Genomic DNA, 18,392 nt, shown 5'->3' on the forward strand with positions numbered 1-18,392 from the left:
TGATTAAATAAAGGAGTATTATTTATGAGTAAAGTTACTGTCATATGTTAATTGTTTAACTATTGTTTCACTTTGCATGTTTTGACTTCCTGAATAATTGAGTTATTAAGAATAATCGAATTATTCGAATGGTCCACAATCGTTCATATGTTGGAAGTAGATATGAATGAAGATTGTCATGAATTGGTATGTAGATTGTCTAAATGGTATTAGACATAGCAAAGGTTTGCTGCAACATTCATGAGTGCTTATGAGCTAGTTTTGAGCATTGGAACAAACCCGCGCTTGCTGGAATCACCTTATGGAATGTGATAAAAAGGGTGATCGCAAGACGATAATATCATATGGTCTTAAAACCTAGATATATGGTTTGTTATTTGTTAATTGGTTGTACATTGATAATGCGAAACCGCATCAGTAAATTGATGTTATAAAATGCATTGTTGTGTATAATTAATTGGTGAATAAGTAAATGCATATAAGTCGAAGTTAATCTGTTACTTTTATCCTAAGAAGGTAAAAGCGATATCTCGGCCGCTCGATGATTTGATTTGACTTATGTGCCGGGCCTGGTTAGAACTAAATTGATGTGTTCGATTATGTTCTATGTCGAATAAATCTGAGATCGAGAAACCAACTGGTGGACAATTGGTTCCATAGAATTGTCCGCATAATATCTTAACAGAGGACTATACAATCCCTTATCTAAAGGACAGGACTGATAAGATTAGAGTTTGACAGCGTCTTTGAGAGCTACGATTGCGAATCGGATTATGCTTGTATATATATTTACTAGACTTATCCAAATGGGAGACTGTTAGAATAGTATCTAAGGCTGTAACTATATTTGGCAAGTATTTGACCCGGTTGTGCATGGTCCTTTTGGGTTGCCTTCACCATAGCAACTTGACAGGATGATTTATAATGAGAGAAGAAATATTATTAATATATTATGAGAATAATATAAGTAATAATAATATTGTTATTTGATTGATATAAGTCATAAATTAATTAGGAATTAATTTGGTGACTTAAAGAGATTAATTGAATAAAAGGGGCATAAACTGTCAAATGTGTGATAGTTATATTTTTGGCTATGAATCCTTAAGGATAAGAGGGTGGACGATTTTAGGGTTTGGAAGAACCTAGAAATCGTCCACGGCCTAGTCCATAAGGATCATTAGATTGCTTAGGGCCTAAGTTATCCAATTAAGGTTTTAAGGGTGAAACCCTAGGAGCTCACTAGTATAAATAGACCCATAGGGTTGAGGAAATCGGCACCCTTGTTATTGGAGTAACCCTGGACGATTTCTCACCCTCCTCTCTCTCTCTCTTATCATCCTCTTGCTAGTTGGTGTTTGTAAGCCATTAGAGGAGTGACAATTGTGACTCTAAGCTCCGAGGACAAGAAGATTCAAGCAAGCAACTCAAGGTATTCCTTTAGATCTGATTTCATATGTTATGATTTGAATGCTTACACTAGATCTATCAATCAAAGTCTTGGATACATTGCATGTTCAATTAGAGAAACCTAGATCCAAGCATTAGGGTTTGTATGTGCACATAGGAATGTTCTTATGGCTCAAACCCATCAGTTTTTAAGCTGAATTCTTTATCTTTTAAGCCTTTAACCTCCAAAGTTCCAATCTTGTCACATTTAGTTCTTATTCTTCAAGATGACTTCTTTTGGCTGCAAAATGTAATTTAATAATCTTATAAGTAACATTTATCTATTCAAATAACCAAAATATTAATCAAATTGTATTCAAATATTGCCTAAAAATATATATAAATATGACAATATCAAAAAGCGTTTTAGTATTTTCTATATTCTAGTCTATTATTATTTTAGATATGTTCCAAACAAGTGATTGTAAAGATACAGAGCCAAAAAAAGTCATATGCAAAGTAGTTTGAAACAAAAGATGATTTCATATATTCAAGACTCGATGCAAAATTGTACTATACAACCCCATCATCATACCTAATAAATGATGGTTTTTTGTCAAAGGTCATCATCTAATTTAATATGCCACATGATATTTTTTTTTTATTTTTTCAATTTCATTTAAATCAACTTGACAAATTGTGTTTTTTTTTGGTTTTGTAATTAAATTATAAAAAATCTAATCTAAAAATATAATAAAGAAAATAAGGAAACTTAAATGTCTCCATGAATTATCACGTAATTTATCACTTAATGTATTAAATTCAATTTAAATTCAAATCAACCTTCTTAATTGGAAAACATAATTTTCGGTCAATCCCTTTTGAATTCACAATAATTTGCATAAACCTTGCAAAAATTGGTTCGTCACAGCTAATATTGATATTTTTTACAAATTTAGTTTTGTAACTTATTAAACATGTAATGCTTAACAAAATATATATATTTTTTTAAAATAAAAATTCATGTATTACACGGGTTTCACACATATTTCTAATAAATGAAGGTTTTTTGTCACATGTCAGCTTGTCATCAATTATGACACTTGACATTTTATGGTGTTTTTAAATTTAATAAAATCCACAAGACATTTTCTTGTATTTATCAATTCTATTTAAAAATATCACCTAATTATGTATTATGAAGATTTAAGAATACACGTTCTTTCCAAATTTCGATTCCTACATTTAAAGCCATTTAAATCAATTTTCTATTTATTTTTTCTTATTCGATATTATTAGTTTAAAATTATGCTACTATCTGGCATTCAGATTCTTATATATTCTATTTTTTCAAAAGTTTTCCAGTGTATCTGCGTATATTATACGAATTTAAAATTATACTACTAGCATATTTTTTTTGATATTTTTCTTAGATTATTTGTTCTTTGTTTTTTTTTTTCCAAATAAAATTTGTTTAAACATCTTTTTGAGAATAACAAAATAATAGAAGTTCTTAACAAACTAAATTATAGCATTATAAATAATTTAAATAAAATGCCGGTATTACTATGTATGAACATATTTTTTTTATATTAAAATTTATATTTTATACTATGATATGATTATATCATTAATCTTTAGTTAAAATATATTATTGATATTTTAATATTTACAATTTAATATTTAGCTTTTATTCAACCTATGTTGTACATGTATCTAGCATCTGGTATTGTAATATACAATCTCAAGCTGGTCTATATATAACGAGGCATGTAATGGGCTAGATGTACAACATCAGTTTCCACAAGGAATATTGCCAAGCTTATCTGAAAATACACACAGACCAATATGGTACATGCCTTCACCCTTTCTTATCTACATATGGGAATGTCTTTTTTACATCATTTCTTTAAAGTCTTTTAGTAATATATTATTCTCTCTCTCTCTCTCTCTCTCTCTCTCTCTCTCTCTCTCTCTCTCTCTCTCTCTCTCTCTCTCTCTCTCTCTCTCTCTCTCTCTCTCTCTCTCTCTCTCTCTCTCTCTCTCTCTCTCTCTCTCTCTCTCTCTCTCTCTCTCTCTCTCTATATATATATATATATATATATATATATATATATATATATATATATATATATATATAGCCAGGTTAAATAGATAACTATTATGAAGAAAGTGCTAATAACCCAATCGCGAACCTCGATTATATATCATTAAAATTGATCCATGATTCATATTTAATTTTTTATTTTGCATTATTATGATCCATGATTAAATTTTAATGATCCAATTTTTTTTTCTGCCGGAGATAGATCTATACTCGATTTTATGATTTCTATTTTTTTAAAAAAAAAATTTTAAGGTGTTTTAACGAGTCTTCGTTTCAAAATTAGTCGTCACTCGATCCTATATATATATATATATATATATATATATATATATATATATATATATATATATATATATATATATATATATATATATATATATATATATATATATATATATATATATATATATATATAGGGTTACGTTTATTTGAGACCACCTATATTTTGTGAGACCGTGAGACGCATTTTTTTTATTTTTATTTTTTATTTTTTTTAATTTTGTTTAGTTAATTCAAGTTCCGAAAATAATATTTAAAAAAAGAATTTTTGGATTTTCCCATTTATTTTGCATTTTGAAATTATTTTTTAGAATATGTACAGTGTAATATTCTATTAGAATATTTCACGTATTTTTCAAAAAAATTGGAATTTATTTTTATTTTATTTTTATTTTTTTTAGTTAATTCAAGTTCCGAAAATAATATTTAAAAAAAAATTTAGATTTTTCCATTTATTCTGCATTTTAAAATTATTTTTTAGAATATGTCAGTGTAATATTCTATTAGAATATTTCACGTATTTTTCAAAAAAAATGAAATTTATTTTTATTTATTTTATTTTACTTTTAGTTCATTAGTTTCGAAAATAATATTTAAAAAAAGAATTTTTAGATTTTTCCATTTATTCTGCATTTTAAAATTATTTTTTAGAATATGTCAGTGTAATATTCTATTAGAATATTTCACGTATTTTTAAAAAAAAAACGGAAAATTTTTTTATTTTTTTTAGTTAATTCAAGTTCCGAAAAATAATATTCAAAAAAAGAATTTTTGGATTTTTCCATTTATTTTGCATTTTAAAATTACTTTTAGATTTGGTCTCACAGTCTCACAAAATTAGAATGGTCTCAAAAATTCTTTTTTTGAATATTATTTTCGGAAATTGAATTAACTAAAAAAAATAAAAAAAAATCCCGTTTTTTTTTTTAAAATACGTGAAATATTCTAAATAGAATATTACACTTACATATTCTAAAAAATAATTTTAAAATGCAAAATAAATGGAAAAATCTAAAAATTCTTTTTTTAAATATTATTTTCGGAGCTTGAATTAACTAAAAAAATAAAAAAATTCTATTTTTTTTTTAAAATAAGTGAAATATTCTAAATAAAATATTACACTGTACATATTCTAAAAATAATTTTAAAATGCAAAATAAATGGAAAAATCAAAAAATTCTTTTTTTAAATATTATTTTCGGAACTTGAATTAACTAAAAAAAAATTAAAAAAATTAAAAAAATAAAAAAATACGTCTCACGGTCTCACAAAATTAGGCCGTCTCACATGAACCTAACCTTATATATATATATATATATATATATATATATATATATATATATATATATATATATATATATATATATATATATATATATATATATATATATATATATATATATATATATATATATATATATATATATATATATATCCAGGCAGCCGATGTTGTATGGGTTGCACCTTGGGGTGGTACTGGAGGCAATCCGTGGCATTTCATAATACCTGATGATGCTAGGCTTTTCGAGATCATTGTAACAAGTGGTGATGTTATAGATTCCATCTACTTCACTTACATGGATCAGTCTGGGACCCATTCTTCTCCAAAATATGGTGGCTCGGGTGGCATACCTCAATGGGTAAGCTTTGAATGATTACATTTGTCACGTATAAATGTATTGAGGTTAGCTAGTTTCTTATTTTATAATATTTAACTATACATTTCGGTTTCAGGTTTCCTTCAGTGACGAGGAGGTCCTCATCGGGATTAGCGGAAATTTCAAAGAATATGAAAATTACACCGTGATTACGTCATTCTCTGTCCAGACCAACATTTGCACTTATGGGCCATTCGGCTTAGGTGGGGGGTCTAATTTCTCGATTCAGCTTGCATCAGGCACGTTTGCCGGATTTTATGGAAAGTGTGGGATTTACTTAGACGCTTTGGGTGTCATTCTTAAGCCATAACATGACATATGGTCGCATGCATGCACACATGAAAAAAAATACATGCAAGTTGTTTTTGATATGCATTGATGCAAATGTTAAATGTTTGTATCGTTTAATTTGTCTTCTATGTCGTAGTTGCATGTATTTGTATTTTAAGATCATATGTCGCTAGTTTCTTCGATGTGAGACAGAAAAATAAGGTCGCGTAAGAAGTTACAATTACAATAAGCATGAACGATGGGTACCCTTGTTGTGCATTTGGTTTTTTCATGTACCGCTTGAAGAAGCATCTATATGAATATTTCATATTTTCTTCTTTGCTAATACTTTCCACAAAGTTTTACAACATATACGATATATTTTTAAATTGTAGTTAATTTATGTTTAGGTATGAATTTTTTCAATTAAGATATGATCTTAGAGATAGACGAGGGTTTACAACGTTGCAAAAATGTGTTGCAGCCATTAGTTTGATGGCTATGAGGGAGTCACCCGACAACATGGACGACTATATGAGAATGTCCGAAAGAACCGCAAGGGAGAGTTTGTATACATTGTCAAGGGGTGTTGTTGAAACATTTGGAGACATGTATTTGTAGAAACATTCATTGCATGATTGTAGAATTGTATGCGGCGCATGAAGAACACCATGGGTTTCCCGAAATGATCGGAAGCATTGATTGCAGACACTGGAAATGAAGAAAATTGTCCGATAGCATTGAAAGGCCAATATGCAAGTGGTCATCACGGATCACCTTCGTTGGTTTTAGAGGTTGTTGCTTCTCAAGATTTATGGATTTGGCATGCATTTTTTGGCGTTGCAGGGGTTCCAACAACGACATCAACGTACTTGATCAGTCGTCAATATTAGACGATCTTTTGAATGGAAAGGCCTCGGATGCTCTTTTCACGGGTAATGAAAACGAATACAAATATGGGTATTACCTTACAGATGAAATATAACCTCAGTATTCCACATTCGTGAAGGCATTCCGCCACTCGGTTGAAGAATGAGAATTTCTTTTAAGAGAAGACAAGGAGCACGTAAGGATGTGGAACGTGCTTTTGGAGTGCTGAAGGCGAAGTGGCATGTAGTTGAACATGCAACATGACCATTGGATTTAGAAACTCTACGATATATCATATATGCATGTATCATAATGCATAACATGATAGTAGAAGATAAAGAGCGAAATATTGCACACTATATCCCAACGGAGCCCAGACATGTTCAGTTTCAACTAGGAACAACAGAGTATTTGCCTCGAGTTGTTGACATTCAAGATGCAAATAAACACGAACAACTTCGAGAGGATTTGGCGGATTATATCTTCTATGGTAACAATAACGATAACGAATAGCGTTTAGTTTTTTAAAAAATATTTTTTTTACGAATAGTGTTGTATTTTTTTTAACTTGGATGTTATTTTTTTTTTTTTGAATTTGGATGTTATGTGTAATTTAATTTCTATGTTAATTTTAATGTTTAAAAATTGCTTTTATTAGATGTTATTAATTTTTAAACATTATGTTTTATTTATTATGTTATATTTAAAAATATTCGTCTTAATTAAAATATATATATATATATATATATATATATATATATATATATATATATATATATATATATATATATATATATAATAGAAAAAAGTTGGTGTTATAACAAGATGCAACATGGTGATCATTTACCCACTTGGTGTTATAACACCATTGGTGATGTGACAAGTGAGGTGACACCAAAATAGTGTTACATCTAGTTGCTCACACTCAATGTTAAGGTAGATTTAAGTCATCACATTGACTTTACATACGAATTGGTAAAATTCTTAAAAGAAACATTGTATTTTAGAAGGGAATGAAACTAAAATAGTTGTCACTATACTACAAAACTACTTACCTATTTTCGACAGCCAATTTCGTGGGAATGAAAGGATGCAAAGGAAATCTTGGAGCCAAATCCATGGGAATAAATATGAACTCTAGGGGAGGGAATGAAATGTAGGAGAGTGAAAAATTAAAATATTATATAAACTATATTTCTTTAAATTATTTTAAGATTAAATTACGTGTTTGGTTCCTATATTGAAAGTAGCATCATTAGTCCGCAAGATTCATTAATTTGTTGCACTTTTTTGATGGGTTTTATGCATAAGAAACACTCCTATGTTCTCATACAAACCCTAATGCTTGGATCTAGGTTTATCTATTAAACACGCTTTGAATCCAAGACTTGCAAACCCTAATCTAGCATACAAATATCAAAAACTAACATATAGAATCAGATCTAGATGTTTACCTCTTCAAATATTGGCTTAGATCTTCTTCTCTTCTTCTCTTGAGCTTAGAGTCACAATTGTAACTCCTCTAATGGCTTACAAACACCACAAGCAATAAGGCAACTATATGAGAGAGGTGGGAGGATGCTAAATTCGTCCCTAGGGTTTCCTTGGAAGCAAGTGGTCGAATTTGGGAGCTAGGGGTCCCTATTTATATTGTTGGATGCTAGGGTTTTAGTCTAAACCCTAATGGATAGCTTATTGACCAAGCAGCCCATGGAACCTTCTGGATTAAGGCCTATGGACAAAATTTTGATGGATCCCCATCATAATTTCGTTCTCCCTTGGACCCATTAGGTTTCCCAGCCCATATATTCAACTATCAAACATTTGACAGTTTATACCCCTTTATTCAATTAATCTATTTTAGTCACCAAATTAATTCCCAATTAATTTATGACTAATACTAATTAAATAATATGATTTCTCCTTTAATATATTATTCTTATAATATATTAATAAATCATAATATCCTCTCTCTCTCTCTCTCTCTATAAATTACCTTGTCAAGTTGCTCTGGTGAAGGCAACCCAAAAGGACCATGCACAACCGGGTCAAGTACATACCAAATATAGTTACGAGCTTAGACATTATTCCAACAGTCTCCCACTTGGATAAGTCTAGTAACTATATCTCATATATGACTTTAGAATCCGATTAGCAATCGTAGCTCTTATACTTCGCTGTCAACTCTGATCAACTTGTCCTTTAGACAAGGGATCATATAACCCTCTGTTCTAGATATCATGCTGACAATGCTTATTGTTCAGCATTCGTTTCTTGATCTCCGATTTGTTCGACCTAGAATTTTGTTGAACACATCAACTTCATTCTAACCGGGCCTGGCACATAAGTCAAACCAAATCATCTAGTGGCCAAGACATCACTCGTATTCTCATAGAATAAAAGGAACTATCAACTTCGACTCATATTCATCTATTATTCACTAATTGAATTATGCACAACAATGTGTTTTATAACATCAAGTTACTGATGCGTTTACACATCATCAATGTACAACCAACCAGTAAACAATAACCATGTCTCTAAGTTTTAAGACTATATGATATTATCGCTTTGCGATCACTTAAGGTAAACACCATGAAGTGATACCAGCAAACTCGGGTTTATTCCAATGCTCAAATCATATTAATAAGCACTCATGAACTTTGTAGCAAACCTTTGCTATGCCCAAAACCTTTTAGACAATCTACAAACAATTCATGACAGTCTTCATTCATATCTACTTCCAAAATATGACCGACTGTGGACCGTTCGAATAATCCTATCATTTAGTAAGTCAAAACATGCAAAATTGAAACAAGTTATGAATAACAAACACAAGATAGCAGCTTTACTCATAAATAACACAATTTTATTTATTCATCGAATGTCAAGTACAAACTATCTATTACATGTTTCCTATCTAATCAAAACTTATATCATCCTTCAGCCCAATGCTCCTAGCGTGTTGCAAGTGTTTGACCCTACTCAGTCCCTTCGTAAGGGGGTCTGTTGGGTTTTCTTTTGATGATACCCTCTTCACAACGAGGAGTCCCTCTTCTACCCGATGTATGATAAAATGGTATTTTCTATCGATATGTCGAGATCTACCATGATCTCTTGGTTCCTTAGTCAAGGCAACCACTCCTTCATTATCACAAAAAATTTCCATCGGCTCCTTTATGGATGGCACAACTCCAAGGTGTCCAATGAAGTTCTTCAACCATATAGCCTCCTTTGACGTTTCGCTCGCCGCAATGTACTCTGATTCTCACGTTGAATCAGCTACGGTTTCCTGCTTAGAACTTTTCCAAGTCACTGCTCCTCCATTTAGGGTAAAGACCCAGCCCGACTGCAATCGGAAATTATCCCGATCCGTCTGAAAACTAGCGTCACTGTACCCTCGTACCCTTAAGTCAGCACTCCCACCGAGGACTAGAAACCATTCCTTGGTCCTTCGCAGATACTTAAGAATATTCTTAACTGCAATCTAATGGGCTCTACCAGGGTTCCCCTGATATCTGCTGACCATGCTCAAAGCGAAGGCCACATCAGGGCGAGTACAAGTCATAGCGTACATGATAGAGCCTACTGCAGAATCGTAAGGTACTCGGCTCATATCAACTATCTCTGCCTCTGTACTCGGGCTTTGAGTCTTACTCAGCTTGGTATTGCTTTGGATTGGTAACACCCCTTTCTTGGAATTTTCCATACTAAAACTCTTTAGTACCTTATCCAAGTATGTATCCTGACTGAGTCCTATCAGTCTCTTTTCCCTGTTTCTTACTATCCTTATTCCCAAAATATAAGCAGCCTCTCCAAGGTCCTTCATAGTGAAACATTTCCCAAGCTAGTACTTGACCTCCTGCAAGGTTGGGACATCGTTTTCTATGAGCAGTATGTCGTCGACATAGAATACGAGGAAGCTCACTATACTCCCACTGGCTTTGACATACATACAAGATTCATCTTCGCTTCGCAGAAAGCCAAACTCTTTAACTTTCTCGTCAAAACAAAGATTCCATCTACGAGACGCTTGTTTCAATCCATAAATGGATTTCTCAAGCTTGCATACTCTATTTGGATGCTTCACATCAACAAAACCCTCTAGGTGATTCATGTAAACATCCTCAGCCAACTTTCCATTAAGGAAAGCGGTTTACACGTCCATCTGCCATATTTCATAATCATGAAACGCAACTATTGCAAGCATTACCCTAATAGACTTTATCTTCGCAACTGAAAAGAAGGTTTCATCATAGTCAACTCCGAGAGTTTGAGTAAAGCCCTTCGCAACCAATCGTGCTTTATAAGTATGCACTTTCCCATCCATGTCCGTCTTCTTCTTGAAGATCCATTTGCACCCGACTGTCTTGCGACCCGGTACATTATCAACCAAATTCCAAACTTGGTTGTCATACATGGACTGAATCTCGCTGTCCATCGCCTCTTTCCATTTCGCAGACTCCGGGCCTGCCATGGCTTCCTTGAAGCTGCTAGGTTCATCCAAATTTACTAGTGTACTATCACTAATAAACGTATCCCCTTCAGTAGTAATATGAAAACCATAAAACTGGGGTGGAACACTAGCCCTAGTGGAACGTCGAAGAGGTAAGGACTCGTCAACAGGTTCAACAGGAGTTTCCTCCTCAAGTTGAGTGCCAGTGTCAGAGGTTCCTTCATTGCTTGGATCTTGAATCTCTTGAAGTTCAATTTGCCTCCCACTGTCTTCTTGGCTTATCAATTCCCTTTCTTGGAAAAATCCTCTTCTAGCAACGAAGACAACATTGTCACTCGGTCTATAGAAAAGATAGCCAAAAGACTTCTACGGATAGCCGATGAAATAACACTTCTCACTACGAGGTTCGAGCTTGTCATGAGTCTCTCGTCTTACGAAAGCCTCGCAACCCCAAACCTTAATGTGTGCTAACGAGGGAGCCTTCCCTGTCCACACCTCGTGAGGAGTCTTGGTAACCTTCTTGTTGGGAACTAAGTTCAGGATATGGGCGGCAGTCTCTAAGGCATACCCCCATAAAGCTATTGGTAACGAAGTCCGACTCATCATAGAACGAACCATGTCCAACAAGGTTCTATTACGTCTCTCATCCACACCATTCAATTGTGGCATCCTCGGAGGCGTCAATTATGAAACAATTATGCATTCTTTTAGATAGTCATGAAACTCAAGACTTATGTACTCTCCTCCTCGGTCTGACTGAAGCATCTTGATTTTCCTGCCTAGTTGATTCTCCACTTCATTCTTAAACACTTTGAACTTTTCAAAGATTTCTGACTTTTACTTGATTAAGTAGATATATCCATATCTGCTATAATCATCCGTAAAAGTCATGTAGAAGCGGCAAGCATCCCTTATGGTGGATCTAGGGCTTACACACATCGGTGTGTATGAGATCCAATAGACCCTCACCCCTTTCACAAGTGCCAATAAATGGTGACTTGGTCATCTTCCCAAGTAAACAAGATTCACACGTGTCATCGTCCCTAAGGTCGAATGACTCCAACACTCCATCCTTTTGGAGTTGGGCTATGCGTTTCTTGTTGACATGGCCAAGGCAACAATGCCACAAGCTTGTTTTGTCTAGACTAGTAGACGAATCGATATTCAAAACATTATTTCCTAAATTATCAACAGCCATCAGAGATTCATAAATCCCATTACAAGGTAATGCATTGAAATAAAAGACACCATTCAAATAAACATTAATAGAACCATTACTATTATCAAAAGAATATCTGAAACCTTGTCTAAACATCCCATGAAATGAAATAATGTTTCTTGCCATATCTGGTGAATAACAGAAATTGTTTAAATCTATCCCTAACCCATTAATCAACACTAAAGAATAAACACCGACTTTGGTCATAGGCGACGATCTTCTGTTTCCCATAATCAGGTTCATCTTTCCATGTTCCACCTCCCTACTTCTTTTTAGGCCATGTATATCAGAACAAATGTGGTAACCACACCATGTATCAAGAACCCATGAAGTAGCAAATGATGAGTTATTAGATTTAATAGAATACATACCTTCAAATGTGGGCTTAATCTTCCCATCTCTTATATCTTGCAGATACTAAGGCCAGCTTCGCTTCCAGTGGCCCTTTTGGTGGAAATAGAAGCATTATGCTTCTTTGGGATCGGAAGAGGGTTTACCAGGGCCAAATTTGGTCCCACTTGAGGATGAACCATCTCGGGGCTTCCCCTTTTGGTGGCTCTTACATGGAGCCTTCCTCTTTTTACCCTTTCCTTGACCTATTGCCATCACAGGAGCGGCCACAGCAGGGGACGGTGCAACGGATTTGTCTTTGAGGTTGCTCTCAGCAGTCCTCAAGAGCCCTTGGATCTTGCTCAAGGAGACCTCCTCCTTGTTCATGTGGTAGGTCATCCTAAACTGGTTGTAGCAGGAGGGCAAGGAGTGGAGGATTACGTCGATAGCCAAATCCTCATCAAACTTAACATTAAGTTTGAGAAGACGATCAACATACCTCTGCATTTTCTGCAAATGAGAGGTCAGGGATTCTCCACTCCCCATCTTAGTGGTGATCATGTTAGTAATGATCTCATAGCACTCTTGCCTCGCGCTCTGGTGATACCTGTCCAGCAAATCCTGATACATTTCATACGGATACATGTCCTCATAGGACTTTTGGATTTTGAGGTTCATGGTGGCTAGCATGATGCAGTGAACTTTCGTGGCATCACGCTCGTGGGCCTCAAAGGCAGCCAACTCTTCAGGAGTAGCAACATCTGGGATGATCTTCTCAAGCTTTTCATCGATGACATATTCTTTGTCCTTGTAGCATGTGATCATGTGAATATACCTCATCCACTCGTTGAAGTTTGAACCATCAAATGTCACTTTCTGACATAGGTTCATCAATGAGAATGACCCAGAAGCGTTGTTGTTGTTGTTGTTTGCAGACATCTGAAAAAGAAAGGAACAAAGTTTGATTAGAAATGAATACCTAATTAAACACCCAAATGAGAAATTAGGGCTAGGATCCAACAACATTATTTACAACTTAGAAAGGGATGTCGTATTCTAAAAGTAAATAATTTGAAGGTAAGTGAATGTCGATTCACTAATTCTCACCATGAAAAACGAAAAAGCAATTTAGATTTTAAATGTATTGAAAACTCCTAGATCTTTGAGATTCATTGAACTTTTCAATAGCATGTTTAAATCTCGATATGCATTTCAAATTTGCGACTGGGATACCGAGGATCGCAAACAAATTGTGAATAACCATGCGAATCAACCTGGTGCACTCAATGTCTCTATCACCAATCAATGTGCTGGTAAACCACACACGCTCCATTGATCTATGACAAACATCGAGTCACCCTTCGCTACCAATTTCATCCCCAAATTGATGTGCCGGTTAACCACACGCGCTCCATCAACGTTTGACATGGGTACGAAGATTAATTCCATGGATTAGCTTCATTTTCACATTTTACCCTAAAGTAACTAGGATTTGGAATTCGTAAAACATGTAGTTAATTTATATCTAACATTATACTTTTAATGAGGAGAGGGTTGCTCTAACCTTATACCCACCTTATAGACTGTCTTCGTGAATGAGACCTACTAACGGTAAGACTAGCATTTTAAGTTATACATTAACCTTTTAATAATATATAATAATATAGGGTTGAATTTTAAACTTGTAAAATTCTAAGGGTTTGAAATTTAAATTATTCAAAATTAAAGTTTTAATCACAAAATTCAAATTTCAAAACTTGAGGACAAGTTTTGAACTTTTCAAAACATAAGGGATCAAATAACAAATAATTCAAATTAAACAATTAATTTCATAATTATCTATATTTGACCTAATCTTATTTTAGTCATTAGATAATTACCAAATAATTTTAAATAATCCATATTTATCATATAAACAACCAATATTCAAAAGATTTGAAATTATCTATTATTTTCGCAAGGATAATCATTAATTTAAGATAAAAATCGGATTTTAACTTCAAAAAACGATTTAGGCATCAAATCCAAGTCAAAACAACAGCTAAAACCCGAAATACCCTCTGTCTGACGCACGAACTCGCCGAGTCAGCTCTGAACTTGCCGAGTAGGGGCCAACTCGCCGAGTCCAGATATTGACTCGCCGAGTTGAGTCGGGCAGAGGCAAAAATTTGTTTTTTTAGCAAACAAAACAGTTAAGCATCACATACAATTGAAACCAATCAAGGCTCTGATACCATTGATGGGTTTTATGCATAAGAAACATTCCTATGTGCTCATACAAACCCTAATGCTTGGATCTAGGTTTCTCTATTGAACATGTTTTGAATCCAAGACTTGCAAACCCTAATATAGCATACAAATATCAAAAACTAACATATAGAATCAGATCTAGATGTTTACCTCTTCAAATATTGGCTTAGATCTTCTTCTCTTCTTCTCTTGAGCTTAGAGTCACAAGTGTAACTCCTCTAATGGCTTACAAGCACCACAAGCAAGAAGGCAACTATATGAGAGAGGTGCGAGGATGCTAAATTCGGCCCTAGGGTTTCCTTGGAAACAAGTGGTCGAATTTGGGATCTAGGGGTCCCTATTTATAATGTTGGATGCTAGGGTTGCAGTCTATACCCTAATGGATAGCTTATTGACCAAGCACCCCATGGAACCTTCTAGATTAAGGCCTATGGACGAAATTTTGATGGATCCCCATCATAATTTCGTTCTCCCTTTGACCCATTAGGTTTCCCAGCCCATATATTCAACTATCAAACATTTGACAGTTTATACCCCTTTATTCAATTAGTCTATTTTAGTCACCAAATTAATTCCCAATTAATTTATGACTAATACTAATTAAATAATATGATTTCTCCTTTAATATATTATTCTTATAATATATTAATAAATCATAATATCCTCTCTCTCTCTCTCTCTCTCTCTCTCTCCATAAATTACCTTGTCAAGTTGCTCTGATGAAGGCAACCCAAAAGGACCATGCACAACCAGGTCAAGTACATACCAAATATAGTTACGGGCTTAGACACTATTCCAACATTTTTGTCCTTGATTCGTTGTTGTTTGATTGCACTATTGGTCCCCCATCCTAACTGTCATTAAGGTGGAATCGTTAAGATCCCTCATGTGCATTCATTCACATGATGGTATTTTGGTCTTTTGACATATCCCCTTATCCTCATGAATATTTACCCAAAATAATAAAATCCCAAGCCTCTTGTCCTACAACACACAGCTGGACCACCTTAACCAAACCACAATATGTCGAGATATGGAAATACCAATAACAAACAAACACATGTAATCATAGCAGATTTACTAATCTAACAGGTCACTACAATTTATCAACATCCTAACATATATGGACACATATTATAGTACTACGATCCACCTATACATCAGATAGAGGCAAATCCTTAACTTATAGCCCAAACCCCTCAAGTTGACCAAAAAGTCAACCTGGTCGAAAGTCAATGGTCAAAAAGTGAACGTCCACCTCAGTTGGCCACCACGTCATAGATAAGTCATGGACCACATCATGGAAACCTCACGATAAAACAATCAAGAGAACTCTCACCACTACGTCGTGGTGATCAAACCACCTCATCTTGGGCTATGTTTTGGCAAACTTAATGGATTATCCTCTTGATCCATTAAGCCATTCACTCATACTTCCAGGAGGCTTTCTTACACCCATAATCATCATAAAAATCCTTACTTTATGGACATGCATGTCCAATGCATGTCTTTACCCAATTTAAGTCAAGAATGGAAGGAATGAGCTCAAAGCCCATGCATGAGATCGAGGACTTCAGAGGACATCAGATCTGGAACATATGACCACTATAGGACATCAAGGATCCATATTGTTGCCAACTTTATGGAATCCATCCACTCAAAACATCATAAACATGAGAAATAAGCTTATAAACCTAGACCTAAAAGGATTACATACAAAAGTTTTTAAGTTGTAGACTTTCAAGAGTCCAAAATGTGTGAAAGAAGGTGGAAAAGAGCTTTGCTTGCTAAATCTATGGACTTAGAGCACCTTCTTTTTGCTTTAAGATGATAAAACACCACATTAAGCTTCAAGATGTAACCAAGGGGGTTAGGGTTTGTTCTAGGTCAAGAAGGAGTTATGGAGGATGAGGGTGAACAAACCTTATCCATCACATCACTTATATAGGATTGTAAACCAAGAAAATTAGGGTTTTGCATATTCGTCTGCTACTACGACGTGGAAAAGAACCTTGCAAAGTCGTGGTGCATATAAAAGGAGTGTTTATTATCGGACGAGACCACATCATAGCAACCTTAATCACCACACCATGGTCACTTAAAATTCCATATTTTGGAAGTCTTAATTGCTATAAAATCAAAAAACTATATACCTATAATCGGTGTTACAATCTTCTTCCTAACCTATATGTTTATCAGATATATAAACCTTAAAATCCATCAGTTCTAATCTTGCATATTAGTATTGAATTAGGCTTTGCAATTCGAATTAGTGTTTGAGGTTCATAAAACAAATCAATTATTTTGTAATACATATTTGGGTTTTAAATCGATTGCCCAAACCAAATTCATCTACTTGCTAAAAAGCTTCTTTCTACAACCTTCATCCTTGATTAAAATAGGAAAAACCATGAAGAAGATGAATCCAAACACATTTGAAAGTTATATGCTCCAAGGTCATCTGAAAATCCATCGAAAAACATGAAATCCATTCACCACTGGAATCTTCATCCCCAGTAAGCTCAAGAACTCGCAATCAACTAAATAAGTTAAGGACAAGCTAATATAATCATTCTATATGAAAAACTAATTTAATATGTAAACTTGAATATAAACATCATGTTATGTTAAGAACTAAATGTAGCAACCGTTATTTTTTGAGTCAATAAAAGTCAAACCCTTTCTAAATAAAATAAAAAAAATTTTGATTTGGGTAAGACCATAAGGGTTAAATATGATTTAAATTATATAAATGAGGTTTTTATATAAGAGTTTGGAATAAAACACACTTAAAAATCAAATTAGACCATTTGGAACCGAGAATCCTCGCACCGAAAACCCCTTTTCGGCCGAGAACCCTCGGACCGCAAACCCTTCGGACCGAAAACGTGCTTCCGACTGAAAACCCAGCCAATATATATGGTTTCACTCAAAAACATAGTCATTTTCTCACTTTTTCAGCCGAAAACACACCCATTTTTCTTTCAAGTACCATACAAGAATCATCATATATTCAAGAACAATCAATCGAATCTTCATAATTTTCACCAAGAACAACATTCAAATCTTCAAGCTGACCAAAAACTGCTTAGACTGAAAACTCGTTCTTGACCGAGAACAACATAAGACCGAGAACCTGGTTCTCGGTTGAGTTTTTAAGACCAAAATCAAGGATTTCGGTAAAGGCTAGACCGAAAACCCTCATCCACACTCCTAATAATTCTCGGTAATTATTCCTTACTTAAAATTAAGTGGTTTATAACAATTTAATTAATTATTTCGCTAATTTAAATACGATTACATGTTTAAATAATATTAGGATACCGTTCATTCCACATACACTAGCCCGATGATCATCTCTACAGTTCTGCTATCCAGACTCGAACACACACTAGAGGTGAGTTCATACCCCTATGTTTTCATCATTTCCAATGTTTTTAGGCGGGGAATACAAGTTAAACACAAGGACTCTTGTGTTAACATTCAAACGATTTCAAACCATTTCCAACCATTTGAAATTTTTTCAAATCGATTATCACAACATTTGCCCAAAATATATTTATA

The 18,392-nt window shown here is 33.9% G+C and overlaps 1 protein-coding gene across 1 annotated transcript; it reads left to right on the top strand.

The window, feature by feature from the left end:
• Positions 1-3,107: 3,107 nt before the first annotated feature.
• On the top strand, positions 3,108-6,049 carry LOC111890999 (mannose/glucose-specific lectin). Its single transcript, XM_023887084.3, has 3 exons — positions 3,108-3,240; positions 5,215-5,415; positions 5,510-6,049. The coding sequence occupies exons 1-3, from the start codon at positions 3,238-3,240 to the stop codon at positions 5,741-5,743; spliced, it is 438 nt and encodes a 145-aa protein (XP_023742852.1). The 5' UTR covers positions 3,108-3,237; the 3' UTR covers positions 5,744-6,049.
• The last annotated feature ends 12,343 nt before the right edge of the window (positions 6,050-18,392 follow it).

The sequence above is a fragment of the Lactuca sativa genome, chromosome 7 (genome assembly GCF_002870075.4).
Source record: "Lactuca sativa cultivar Salinas chromosome 7, Lsat_Salinas_v11, whole genome shotgun sequence".
Taxonomy (NCBI): Eukaryota; Viridiplantae; Streptophyta; class Magnoliopsida; order Asterales; family Asteraceae; genus Lactuca; species Lactuca sativa.